This window comes from Sander vitreus, chromosome 1 (assembly GCF_031162955.1).
Source record: "Sander vitreus isolate 19-12246 chromosome 1, sanVit1, whole genome shotgun sequence".
In the NCBI taxonomy this organism is placed as follows: Eukaryota; Metazoa; Chordata; class Actinopteri; order Perciformes; family Percidae; genus Sander; species Sander vitreus.
The window spans coordinates 33578353-33592862 of record NC_135855.1 but is presented as its reverse complement, the minus strand read 5'-3'; the positions used below and the strand labels follow the sequence as shown (position 1 = coordinate 33592862).

The following is a 14510-nucleotide window of genomic DNA, read 5'->3' as shown; positions in this document are numbered from 1 at the left end:
AAAATAGCCTAGGCAGGAGTGTGATTGTTTGAAGGTGACATGCAGTGCGTGTTCATCTCTCCTATGAGTGTGTTTATAATATAAAGTGTACATAATCTCTGCACCCCAAAAGCACATTGTCAGTGTAGCTGCAGAGCAGTGGATGAGACTCACAGCACTACAATAAATTGTGACAGTGAACAGGGCAGACTGGGACAGCCCCTCTTAGTCTGTAGCGATTGTGTTTCAGTGTGTTCGCCCGACTCTTCCTGTGGTGCTCTGTGTTGTGGAGCAAAAAGCCACTGCTGGGAGCCACAGTGGAAGAGATCAATTGTACACATTCCTGCCACCTGAGATTCAAGTGTTTCTGTAATACTGCACAGCTCAATCGATACTTAAGCGAGGAGCCGAGAGGGAAGAGCCCAGTCCATGCTTATTGGTGGGACTACTCACACACAGATAAAGCATGCATTTACTCCTGTATATTTCTGTTTCACCTGTTAATAGAACAGAAAAAAATGATTTAAACAACAATACACAAATGTCTATATCTTCGAGGCTGAAGTATTCCTGTAACACTACTGCAGTTATTAGCACTTTTGTGAATCTTTTATGTTGGAATTTAATTTTTTGTTTTCTCATTTGACATTTTACTTTTACTTTTTATAATAAAATAAACCATTAGAAATAACGCCTTGGAAATAATAATAAAACAACAATAACAACAGCAATAATAGTATTATTATTAATAATAATAACCGTATAATAATAAAAGAAAAGGCAACTGAAACGCAGACGTAGAATAAGTGAAAGTTATAAATGTATGAACGTATTTGTCATAATTAGCAGAGCAGTAAGAATGTGGAGCAGTTTTATTTTTCTTTCTGTCCTTTGAAGGAATCTCTCAGGAAGCCGATGTGCTGCACAAACAGAGCTCAGGGGAACAGATGTGACTGTTAAAAAGAAAACAGGCACTGTGGGCAAGGATCATTTAGCTTCGACGTCTTGAAATATAAAACGTAAATATTGGGGATTTCGGCTTTGTGAAGAGGAGGGGAGAGCGCCGGGGATGCTGGGCAGAAATGAACAGATCCTGTATTGCAGGATGTGCAACGATGTGTTAAATTAAATGCAGCTGTTGAAATACAAAAGGGGGACATTTTCGGTTTGAATAAAAAAAGGCAAGACAAATGCCTTCAAAGCCGTCAAAGGCTTTATCCGGATAACCGTGTGATCGTTTTGACAACTTCTTTTGAGGCTTTGTGGCAAATAATTAGATCGTCACATTCTTATTAATGAACGTAGCCTATGTTTAAAAAAAGAGAAGAAAAAAAATACTCGAAAGACATACACTATAAAATGCCGACTGCATCCCTAACACCTTAATAATGCTGGTTTGTGTCTTAACTTTCGGGTCCAGACAAAATAAATAGTGTCCCCGCTGAGAACGTGCATACATTAATGGTAGGACGGAACCTTTTCCTTTCTGTGTAAAAAGCCTCGAATCTACTTGATTTCGAGGATTAGCGATTAATTGGCGATTTCAAGCATCGGCAGCGGAAATGATGAGGTTAAAACTGTGATCATTTTAAATTAAAGAGCAGGGAAGCTCACACCATTCATGACTGTATCCAAGCCCCCGTGTCTGCTCCTACTGCTTGTCAGTGAAACTGAAAAGAGTTGCACAAGCTGCACGACGGCCCTGGGCCACACATTATTCAAAGACAACAAGTAATTGTACTATTATTTCTGCTCTTCTTTCACACGAATCAATGTTTGGTGTGTGCAAATAATTATTAGTATCTTTCCAATGATATGACAAATGAGGGAATAAGAGGACACACACAATGTTTCTTTTGGAAAACTGATGTATTTGATTATTAGAGTAAAGAATTACAGTATCTTAGTTGTTAGTAGGTATTAAAGTGTAGAGAAACTGGACCCATAAAGATCTTCCAACTTTCCAAGAAAGTGCATGTAACAGTCCGAAGGTTGTCAAACCCAATATATATTTATATTTATAAAAACACTATCATTTTGTCCCCTGGCCGTGATGGACTTCTCTCGTGTGAGCTCTATGTACATTTTCTTACGAGGGAGTTTGTATTTCCACATCTGAACGTATTTACAGAAGCTTCAACACGTAACTTTGCACTTGATGTCGGTGAGGATGCTGGGACATAGCAGCAACGTGGAAATCCAGCTGAGAAACTGAAGGAGAATCCTGCTCATTTGATTGGCTGTCTCAGTTCCAAAAGCCAGAAATAGGCCAAACCGAATGTTCCCTTCTGTCTTGCTTTCAACAACACCAAAATACGAGCAACGAAAAAAAGAGATTGAGAAAAAAAAATGGAAGTAAACAAAAAGTAGAAAGTACAATACACAGAAACGGTAACAACAAAACAAGTTAACACTAAAGAAACCCTTGACATGTAGCAAACTTCAATGTTTTGTCTTCCTTAAATAAAATAAAGGTAAATAGCAATTTGAAAGAAAGGAACTACCACATCATTTAGTCCCTTGCCTGAATTTCATTGTTTTGCTTTGATGAGGGGAAGAGGGCATGAACACACAGATGTTAGACCAACTACAGAAGATCAGTGTATATTATTTACAGCAAGTCTGTTTGCTTATAACAGGGCTAATGCATCACATGAACATCGACAGTTCGGTTATAGCTACTACAGACAGAAAATAACTTAATGCCAAGGTAAGGTTATCTACCCAGATATTCTAAGTTTCAAAAGCACATTTTTTTAAGCACCCATACATACCCATTCTGGCTTCAAAACAAACAAAAACCTAACTGTTAATGCTTTCACTTGGTTTCAAGCAAGGTTATAATCGCTAATAAATAAGCTCCATAAAACTATAACATGTACATTGTACAAAAAAAGCAACTTGTCTTCACACTCATGTTCGTAAAGATTTAATGGCGAGCAAAGCAGTTCAGTTGATTTTGTCCCTGTCTTGTTCTCTTTCTTTCTCTTCTTCTGTGTAACTACATATGTGTACAGTGTGCCTTCAGGCATCTTCATCTGTCTGTGCGCAACTGAGGACATACACTCTAACTGGTGACAATTTCTTTATTGTCCTCTATGAAGCGTGTGAAGCGGAAGTGGGCCCCGTTCTCTGTGTTGGCCATTTTCTCCAAACCAGCAAGAGCAGCGTTGGGTTCCATGCTGTGTAACTTGTCTAGGCTGCCGGTCAGGCCACCAATGGGAGAGCTACCCCCATTTCCCAAACCACCTGACATGGGTGGGATGCCTCCATTCTGGATGACAGAGATTTCATTTGTCTTCATTGCCAGGCCGTTGGAGAAGGCTGCAGCATACTGGTTCCAGAAACTGGCCGGGTCCCCGTTGCTTGCCCTTGATGCAATGTCCTTCTGGAAGATCTCAGGAAACTTGACTGGGTTGGTACCCAGGAAGGCCATTGGCCCATCCACGGAAAGCCTGCGGCCACGTCTGGCAGGAGCGCTGTTCCACATGTGTGTGCCCATGTGGACCTACACAGAGAGGGAGGGAGGAGAAAAAAAAGGGGAACAAAAGGGAGGGAGAAGAGAGACAGAGCAATGAGAGGGATGACAATTAGTGATGTTTATAAACTAGGCCACAAGAGCTGCACATGAGATGATGCAATGGAAAAAATAATAATAATGCCTTGACTCCAAATTAAAATAGCTTCACACCCTGTGTGCAGCAGACCAGTTAGTTGCTTATGCTGTGATAGGTACCAGCATGGTGTAAACATCTTATTTTGGAAAGACTGATACATGCTGTTTAATCTAAACCTTAATTTGCTCATCTCACAAGGGAACCACAGGGCTTGGGGTAAAATTGCACTGTCCAGTTTCATTGCTATCGCCAGTATTGCATGTGACATTTCACCTCTGGCAATACCCTTTCCATGACAAAGACAATACATTTTTTTTCCCTTTTTTTCTGCTTCATAATAAAAAAGATATATTCAACTAATTGTGTTTTAAGGTATTTTATGTACAACCTGCTACAAAAAAGTTCAGAGACTTTTCTGTGTACTTTACTGGAGAAACTTTAACAAAAATGCAGATATCTTTTAAAAAGACCAGTTTCAACCAAAAGCCAGAGCTTTCAAAATTAAAAATTAACATTCATCCCAAATTCCTTCTCTAGGACGCACTAAATAATAATTATCCTAAGTTTCACATAATTAAGTTCACATAATTCTCCCCAGTTTCTGTAGATCATTGAGCAGGATCCCTTTCTCAGTGATTTATGCCTGTGAAAGTTTTCACATCGTCTGTTATGGAAAACTACAGAAACCTAACGCACAATGATTACCTCTGATAATTAATTCTGTGCACTGAATCATTCTTAGCTGATTACATTCTAGAATTCCTACCTAATAATCATATTAGTTGTGTGATTCAGCCTTTCCACTAAGGTACGTTTTTCTCAGAGAGCTGCTCCTTTCTTTAATTATACAACATTACCACCTCTTGATGCCGAGTGCACTGACACGCCGCATGAAACTAAATAGGAGCTCTGAGACTCATTTTTCACAAACATTCTCATGCACAAACTTTAAGGGGACCAACCGTTTTCTGGATGTTTCAACATTTACCTTGAGATTTCCTTTGGTGGTGAAAGCCCGACCACAGATACTGCAGGCAAAGGGTTTCTCCCCTGTGTGGGTTCGCTCGTGGATCTGTAGAGCACTGGAGGAGGAGAAACACTTCCCACAGGCGTTGCAGAAGTGTTGCTTGGGTGTCCTGCGTGGCGGAGCAGCGGAAAGCACAGGGGAAGTGGAGGCAGATGATGTGGCCAAGCCAGAGGGCATGTCCTTGTTCTCTGGGTGGAATCCATGCAGAAAGCCGTTGACCTCTGGTTTGTTAAGAGAGCCCACAGAGAGTAGGGAAGGGGTTGGGCTGGAGGACAGGCTGGTGTTTGACGGCTCAAAGAGCTGTGAGGGCAGGTCTCTCATTTGATGGGTTAGCATGTGCTGCTTGAGGTTGCCCTTGGTGGAGAAACCCCTGTTACAGGCCGTGCAAATAAATGGTCGTTCTTTGGTATGGCTTCGATAGTGAATGTCCAAGGCACTCTGACATGCAAAGGTCTTCCCACAGATGTCACAGGATGTGTTCTTGATGATACTACGTTCCCGGAAGGGGAACAACATGCCCAAGGGGTCTTTTGAGGAATTGACAGATGTCAGGTCCAGGGCTCCAATGTTGGATGGGTGAGAGTGCAAGAGGCTTGCAGTGGTGTGCTCCAAGGATAAGGCCCTCTGGTGCCTTTCTTCGAGGCTGGGGGATTTGCGTGGTTGTGGCTGCATGCTAGTGGGGGATGGCGCCTGCATGGAGGAGGTAGATTCTGACACAGCTGGACTCCCGGTGCTTTGGCTTTCAACATCCCCTCCCAGAGACGAGGAGTCATTGGTGAAGCAATCCCCCTCAACTAAGCCATTTGCCATAGCCTTCATTTGGCTGACTTGTAGCTCCTCTGTTTCATTATTATAGACATTATCTCGGCCATTTCTCTCTTGCCCCTCCTGGCTAGCCATTTCAAGGGGGGCTGGGGAGTTACATACACTGTCATGGGAGGCATCAGCTGACCTAGGTGTGTCTGGCACACTGCTATCAGGGCCCTCCTCCATTCCTTCCATGTTGTCATCAGAGAAGTTGTCCAGATCATCAAAGTTTCTCTCCTCAAATGAGCCAGTGTCAGAGACCATGGACTCTGGGTAACTCTCTGGCAGAGGGGTGTTGGGGATGTGCCCACCCATGTGCATGCGAATATGTTGCTGTAGAACCACAGCATTTGTGAACTTCTTCTGACAAATGGGGCAGGAGTGTTGGACTCTAAGAGGAGGCATGGCCCTATGGACACTGTAGTGGGTCTTAAGATTTCCCTTTGTGGTAAACGCCCTGCCACAGATTTTACACTTAAAGGGCCTTTCCCCAGTGTGAGTGCGATAGTGCATTTTCAGAGCACTTTGGCAGCTCAGCACCCGGTGGCAGATGACACATTCGTTTGGGTCTGTCACCTTCTTGTCAATGTTCTCCACAAGCTGCTGTAGTTTAGAGGTCTCTGACCCCTGGAGAGGATCCAGGATGCCTCCAAAGGGGAACTTAGCCTTAAACTGATCAGACATAAGAGGCATAAGTGGGTTGGTCATCATGGGTGGGCTGTTAGATGTTGTGTAGTCAGCAGTGCTCTCTGACGCAGAGCTCATATTTGTCATGAAGACTGAGGAGTGGCTGCCTTCTTCAGTTCTCCCATTTGAGGTAGGCAGAGTTGCACCTTCACCCTCTTCAGACACTCCATCATTACTTTTAGCTGAAGGCTCAGCAGTGCCTAAAACACTTTTTGCAGCAGAAGGGCTAGTTATGGCTATTGAATGATCTTCCTTTTTTATGAAATGTGGCAAGCTCGGCATGGTTGGTGGCAGCAGCATGCCGACTGAGGAAGTCAGTGTGGGCAAAACTGGTTTGCTGTCCAGCCAGCTGGTGACAGGTTTCTCAGGGGGCATAGACATGCCGTATGGAATGCCGGTGGTTGTTGGTATGTTGTCTAAATGCTCAGGAACAGGGTAGGGGTTCATCTGGATGTGTGGGTATTTTTCTTTATGACGCTGGAAATGCACCTTCAGGTTACCGCGGGTGGAGAAGCGGTTGCCACAGATATTACACTTGTATGGTCTCTCGCCAGTGTGAGAGCGCAGGTGAATTTGCAAGGCACTGTCACTCCCAAACACCTTGCCACAAAACCTGCACTTATGCTTGAAGAAAGCCTCGTCAGAGCTGCTCTTGTGTTCAAATGAAGTGACATTTGGCGGCTTGCCTTTCCTCTGCTGGGCCAAAGCTGCTAAAGAGTTGAGGTCCTCTACGGTGGTGCCAACATTGGGCAGAGAGCTGGAGAACATAGGGTTTCCAGGTGGGGGCTGAGGTAGAAGGGGATTCACTGCAGAGCTTAACAAGCTACCCATTCCAAATGCTGGCGTGGATGACTTTGTAAGTGATGAATTGCTGAGCTGAGAGTGGAGGCTACTCGTATGACTCGGCCTCTTGTCAGAGGACTGGGTATTGACTGTTGATGGCCCCAGTGTGCTAACGCTATGAGATGTCTCACTGCTGCTTGGATTGGACTGAGGTAGCTGTGCCGCTGCAGCCAGCTGCTTTAGGCTGTTAATACTGGCTGACTGACTAGCCAGGTTCTGCGCTAGGCCTGCGGCTGCAGCCAGCTGTTGGGAGAGATGTGAGCTGAGTGTGGTCAGTGGGGTGGCAGCAGGCCCCATTGTGCCTGGAGCAGAAGTTTGGGGCACCTGCAGTTCTGGGGACTGGGAGGCCAGGAGTAGTATCTGGTGGCGAATCTGCTCGATAAGCTGCAGCTGGTGGATCTGCTGCTGTTGTAGGGCTAGGAGTTGCTCCATAAGGGCTGGCACTGCCACCCTAGGGCCCCCTGAGTTACGGGCCTCTTGGGAGAACTGGGCCACAGCCACTTTGGTGCTCTGCAGATTTTCAATTATGACATTGCTATTGATCATGGAGAAGTTTCCAAGGTCAGTCAGGTTTCTGAGCTGAGGTAGAGGGGCAGAGATAGCCGAAGTACCTGCTGCAGGGCCAGAGCTGCCCCTGCCACCATGGCTGCTGACTGTGTTGATGGGGCTCCCGCTCTCTGCATGACTGCTTTCCTCTTCATGACCACTGCTCATTCCGGAAACATCCACGTCCATGGATTCGTCTTTTTCAAGAGTGTTAGTCTCCAAAAGGTCACTGCACTCTGTTTGATCAGTGTTATTCGCTGTGTCATTCATCTGGTCATCGGAATTATGGGGAGGAGACCCAGGCGAGAAAGTTTCGGTGGGAGAGGCAGGGTTTTCATTCACTATCAGAACTAACTGATTCTTAGTGCAATTCTTCTGGTGTTCCTCAAGATCTGATAGTTCAAAGAACTCAGCACAACATCTGCTACAGACGTTGGCGTCTGACTCCTTGCAGCGGGGGTCCTCTGAGCAAAGTTCTGTGTCCCCTGAAAAAGAGGAAACAGAGGATTAGTGATTAGAAATGTTTTGCAGCTGAAGAAGCAGCTTTATCTCCTCAAATTCCATTGTTGTTAATCTTCAGTTAATCAGTTTTACACTTATCCCCTTGATGTGTTCACAAAAACAACGATCGAAAGGCAACAATAAGCCAACAGGAATGAGAAAAGGCCTTATTCAATGCAGTGGCCTCTGAAACACGATAAGAGGGGATACAAAATCAATGGGAACTACTCAAATATTGCTTAAAAGTGATCTTTGAAGATGTACATCTGGGTTTCATCAGCCCAACCAAAGGTAATCATTTTCTCCAGATAATCCATCAAAATATAGAATAGAGTGAAGTGAGGACATTGGGTCTTAATTAAATTTCATAGAAAGGCATTGATTTCCTATATTCCATGGCCTTCAAAGTCTACTTGTCCACTCGGCGCAAATCAAGCATTTGAAGGACTTATTAGACTTTCAATTTGCTGTCAACTTTGCTCATTTTCAGCCAACTATAGGCATGTTGGACAGGTTATATATGTCACTAAACTAATTCGTATCCACTCAGGGTGCAGTCACAGTGAGACATGAACAGAGCCTGGGGCATCTAGGCTGTTGCATGCGTGCACACACTAACCACAACAAGTACAACAAAAAAGTGAATATGAAATTGTACGACATGGCAAAAATGTCTGCAAGGTAATGAAAAGAATAACATATACATGTCAGCAGACTTTTGCTCCATATTGGTAAATACACTGTGAACCTAAAACATTAGCAACCATAGAAAAAACACTCATCAGTGAAGTATTCTGGGAAAGCAGCAACGGAAAAAACCTATTTGTTTAAATAAATGACTTGGTCAAAACTTAAGTGGAGGGCGGTACATCAGAATGCATGCATAACAAACTTGCCAAAACTGAGAAACTGGACACACCAGTTCACAGATCTTGCAATACACACACAGCAACGTCTGTTGTCATTGACATTAAAATTCAAAAGTAATGACGGCCTTTCAAATGCGCACAAAAACGGGTTTTTGAATTTTCCATTTTGATAAACAGGAGTCAGGGAGTGAAAAAGGCAAGATGACACCCTGTCCCCAGAGCCACTGCTGTGCTCCAGACTTATCTGATTCTTTTCCCTCTTTGTCACACTAAAATCTTGCTGTTTAACATACAAGTTGATTTACAAATTGCATTTTTCTATGAATCCCTTTCATTGTGGCTCTGGCCCCTCAACACTTTCATCAGGGCAAAGAATTCATTTGCAAATGAAACCCAGAGAAGTGCAGCCCTGCCCCACAGAGAGACAGGATGCCTTCCCATTGTTCGCGCAGCATGGGAGCGGCGGGGATCGTCGGCACAGCCTGGCCCTGCTCATCTCAGTCGACTCAAAGCAGATCCTGTTTAATTCAGGGATTATCTCCCTCAATGTTTCTCTGCTCAGTGACATCAGATAACGCAAAGTTGCCATGACAGTAAACCCTGGCCCTCACACCACCAAACCATGCAAACAGGGAAGACCCAACTTTAATGATAACTTTTCATGTTAAATCCCCCCTTCCACCCACCCGTCTACCTACAGCACAAGCGCTAATTTAGAAAAAATGTGTTTGATTCATAGTGTGAGAAATGTAAGGATTAAATAAACACCTTTTCTCTTTCCTCAAAGCTGGCTGTACACAAATTAGTGTGAAGAAAATCCAATTGCATGACACAAAGTGGGATAAAAATAAAGCCATAAAAAGAAAAAGAAAAACTTTTGTCTAACAAACTTCTGGAAGATGCTAAATTAATTAATAAATTAAATATGTGTGTGTGCACACTAAAGTCAACGCAGATCATAAGGAAAAAATACATGATGCATTTACTATCTGAAAAACAATAGTGTGCACGGAAATTAAATAAATTCACCAGGTGACTCACACACATACTTTAGAAAGGGCCTAAGTGTGTTTCTTTGATTAAAATAAGTTCCAAAGAAACATGCCAACATTTTGTGTAGTGTGCATTTTCAAAAATCCTACAAATCAAACAAGTCGCAATACATTTAACGTGCAAATGCAAAAAATACAATAAACAAACTATATATAATTATGTAAATAGTATATCAAATTAAGGAAAACATTAAAGAGATAACAGATGATACTTCTGCCAAAAATAATTTGTGCATTCTATTTTACTAATAAAGGAACTGGAGCTAAACTTTCATCAAAATTGTGCTGTGCAGCAGTGGACAGCCTCCTCTTCACCAAATCTTAAATTTGGAATTTAGGAGAAGAGAATAATAATAATGCCCCCACAGCTGCAAAACATAAGAATCATATTTCATCAAATTAATTGCGTGCACGCCTACAGATATGCTCTCTCAACTGTGCAATACTATGTTTTACTTTATGCTAAAAAACTAAATGAATGCATGAGTACAAATCCACTGTCCACATAGGACTAGTATAGCAAACAACACAGATGCTAGCATTAGGCTTAATTCTCAAAATAGCAAGGATTAACTTCCAATTAAAGTTAAGATAAAGTCAAGCTGGTGTAAAGATGGAGTCTGTAAAACTTCCATAGAATCTCTATCAAAAGCACGATGTTAGCAGTGCACAGGGCTAAAGGGTGTCAGGAGAGACAAAGAGCAGAGGACAGAGCCTCAAAAAGACTGACCAAAGTCAGAAAATGAGAGACAAGAAAACAAGGAGTAGTCAAAAAAGTTGACAGAGAGCTTCGAGAGATCCTACATTATTTTTTCGCGGGGGGGCTCTGTGAGCCTCTTGACACTTGTAACTTCAGGAGGGTTTCTGCTCTCATCGTCTCCAGCCCTCAGGACTCATCCCACTGAACACTAGATGGGGTTCCACTAAAGCCGCCGTGGTCCAGGACAAGACTCAAATCTAGGAAGCTCTGCCCCAGTGACATGCTTAAAGCCCAAGGGGAGGGAAAAAGGCAAATCAAGTCCTTCAGGCTACACCTAGACTCGCACCACAAAAACACTGGCGAAATGACAAGCAACTGCACTCTCTGTTTGCAGGGAACAACGTGTGCAAAGTGGTATGCCCTGCCAATCTCCCCTCAAAGGGGGGCCACTCTGATAGGGTAAAAGGGGATGGCCACAACATTGATAAGGCCTTACACTCTCGCACACACACACACACACACACACACACACACACACACACTTAAATGAAAAGCCGAGGCCTCGCTGGGCCGCCTGCAGCTCCGACCAGCAGGGTCAATGGCGAGGCCAAGAGAGGAACACACTGGGCCCTGAACTCACAGAGGGACACTGGCAAAGGTTAAAACAGCTAAACATCCCACCCTCTGTGGCTCTCACTCCGACCTCCCAGTAACTATGGCCCTCAGCATCACTGATATTCAGCTCCAAATACAATGTCTTTCTGTTTTCACTTCCGACTACCACAACTCTGCAGAAGACACAGCACATTAGCTATGAGCACTCAGCTAAATACCCCCAAAAACCTAAAGACAACATGTCCATACCTTTATAATTAGACACACAAGACACTTTTAACATGTGGCATAGTATTGGACATAATTAAGAAATGTTGTGTTCTGCAGCCTGCCAGAGTCTGTGACAAAAGTAACTCTTCACTAAGTTTATTAGATTTAAATGAAACTGCAGAAAAAAACAGCCCTAGGGAATTAGATTTTGCATTAATCATCAAGTTCCTAAAAATCACGTGAAAAGGGCTGCAAATACCTTCTATAGACGACTTTGTCCTGAAAGAAGCAAGTGTTTATTTCAAATTACCTGCACATGCTTTTCAGGCCGAACTAAAATGTGTCTATGAGAGTATTTACATTCAATCCATAGTCCTTATCCAACAGGAGGAGCAAATGCCAAAAATAATTAATCATTGTATTTATTTTTTATGTTTGGCATGTCTTATTTTTTTGTACAAATTAAAATAATGAACATGTGTAAAATTCGATCAGACTGCATGACAGAGCAAAGATAGGCCTCCATTTAAATTAAGAACATTTCTTAAAAATACAGAAAAACAAATAATTATTATTTTCTTGTGAATGAGTCATTTTATAAAACAGTCAAAAAGTCGGTCAACAAAAATACACGTATCAACGCAACGTCCTGTTACGAAATCCAGCGGTTATTATTATTATTATTATTATTATTATTATTACCTTATTCTACAATGTTATCATGCCGTGAATTTGCTGAAGTTTTGCTTTAAGGGTTATATTCGGTTTTCAACTAAAATCTAACAATTTACAACTAAGTACAGCTGGATATGGGTGGCCTCTGAACCTCTGAGCTCCAGTATACACAGTCCTGGATTTCCAGTTCTGAATGCCACTTTGTACAGACTGATTTCACATATGAGGCACCGTTATTACAGCACCGTTAAAAGAGAGTATTTCTCTTCGCAAACAAATATTTATCGTAGTTCTATTTTTCACAGCAGGCCAAAGATCATCTTTAGCTTTCTAAAGGCGTTAAAGTAAAAAATAACAAGCCTATTTATCAATGTTGATTTTAGTTGAGAAAACTATCAATTATTTTGTAATAACATCGAGTGTGTGTGTGTGTGTGTGTGTGTGTGTGTGTGTGTGTGTGTGTTTGTGTGTGTGTGTGTGCGCGTGTGTCCCAGAGTGAGTAAGACTTCACTTCTCTATGCTGCTATTTGAACAAACAAAAAGTGTAAACGATGAGTAAACCCGAGGGATATTTTCAGGATCAGGATGTGTGTTCATCTGCGCTCTTTAGAGCAGTTTGTCCTTTTTTTCTTTTTAGCAATAAAGCACGTTCGTGTGCAAACAGGCAACGACTAACTTGACACTGATTTTCATAAAAGGAGGAAAACATTGTACGATTTTACAGCGCGTGGCTGCAAAACGCGGATAGGGGAATTTCTATGACCGGGACCCAGGAAAAGTTGGAGTCCGGGCCGGAGCGACAGGGTGGTCCATGTCGAGGCACCGAGACGGACCGCTAAACGCAGGGAAGCCCCGGAGAGCACCGAAAGTGAGCCGGATACTCATTACAGGAGAGTTTCAACTTTAGATTAAAAACACGATTTAAAGCTGCAGTGGAGACTAAAAAGTTTCGAAACTTTTAACATACACACACGCGTAAACCTAAAGGAAAATGTAGGCTACTTTCCTAATTACAGCCGATTTAACTTGTTTATATTTTATAGTTCAGTTTGTATAATACCTATAATGGAGTGTTTAGAAAAAAATATAAAAGTTCCAAATTCCTCTTAGAACTGGAATAAAGTGAAGTAAAGCCTGAGTAATACGTTTACTGACAAAGTGGTAGGCTTGAGACTTCCAACACCAAAACGATGGAATTATCAAAGAAACAAAACAAAAACAATAATAAAAAGTCCAATTCAAAGTATTAACTTTAACCGTCAGATGTTGCTACAGACACGATAAAACAGCCCAGATAGTGAGATATTCATGGTGCTTGGATAAAAGGGGCGATAGGTTACGTGGACTCACCATTGTGCTCCGATAAAGGCAGATGAGGGTCGGATTGGAAGTGTTGCGGCTTCGCTTGTTTCCTCCGCGACATGCTGGCTGGCACATCAGCAGGCAAAGAATAAAAAAAATGACTACAAAACCTTCTCAAAAATTACGTAAATAGAGCCAATCCACCGCGCATGTGCCCCGTTATGATTATCAATAATGCTCTGCGATTAATCATACGGGGGGGGGGGGGGGTTCTTTGAAAGGCGATTGGCACCTCGCCAGCCCCCCTCCTATTCAAATGAAGTCTCTTTAATCAATTAGCTCCTGATTTGCTGGGGACTCTTGTCTCTCTCTCAGCTCCCACCCAATGAGTTGATCCGTATGGGGAAGAAAGGCTGGGTTTTCCAAACTCCCTTTAGATACGGTTTAACCCCTTCTGTTAGCCAAGTCAAAGCTTATCTTGACTACTACAGGGGAATGTCAGCGTCTCGATTCAATGCCTGCGACAGTATCTTTCAATCTTTCACATTGATCAAGCAGCGATCACAGTTTCTCTTGTCTTTTCTACTCTCCTGTAGATGTGGACTGACTGGACGCTCGCAACTCAAACGTCCGCGATCACCAACCAACTTTCTTCTCTCTAAAACTCGGTAGTCCGTCCTTCGCTCTTGCATTAAGGTCGTTGTAATTCAGCTCTTGTTGTGTTGTACACCGACACCTACTCTCTGAAGAGTTGCAATCGAGGCTCCCGGTGCGCTAAAACGCAGCGTCGTGCGAACATGTTCCGTGCGTAAATGGCACCGGTACGCGTTCCCAAAAGTCCACAGTGTGTTCCGACGTCCCAATCAGTTTCATTTGATTATTATTAGTCGAGAGGGGGGTTACTTACTAACACGTTTTCATCACACACTGCATTCCGCGAATAAACAAACTTTGAGGGCCCGTGCAGCACTGGGACAAATGTGGAGCCCGGCCCATCGAGGATCTGATTGGTCACCGGGCTATTCAGTCACGCTACCATTCACCTCCACCTCCTCCCTCCCTCCCTCCTTCTCTCCCTCT

General features: G+C 43.0%; 1 protein-coding gene across 1 annotated transcript; it reads right to left on the bottom strand.

Annotated features, from left to right (window-relative positions):
• Window positions 1-1838: 1838 nt before the first annotated feature.
• Window positions 1839-14385, bottom strand: sall1a (spalt-like transcription factor 1a). Its single transcript, XM_078252973.1, has 3 exons — window positions 13479-14385; window positions 4585-7991; window positions 1839-3487 (listed from the first exon to the last, which is right to left on the bottom strand). Exons 1-3 carry the CDS (start codon window positions 13549-13551, stop codon window positions 3047-3049), a joined length of 3921 nt encoding a protein of 1306 aa, XP_078109099.1. The 5' UTR covers window positions 13552-14385; the 3' UTR covers window positions 1839-3046.
• Window positions 14386-14510: the final 125 nt, after the last annotated feature.

Coding starts and splice junctions, on each gene's coding strand:
- sall1a (XM_078252973.1), bottom strand. CDS start 13,551: ATGTCGCGGAGGAAACAAGCGAAGCCGCAACACTTCCAATCCGACCCT. Junction 7,992..13,478: donor GCCTTTATCGGAGCACAATG/GTGAGTCCACGT, acceptor CCTCTTTTTCAG/GGGACACAGAACTTTGCTCA. Junction 3,488..4,584: donor CCACCAAAGGAAATCTCAAG/GTAAATGTTGAA, acceptor CTCTCTGTGTAG/GTCCACATGGGCACACACAT.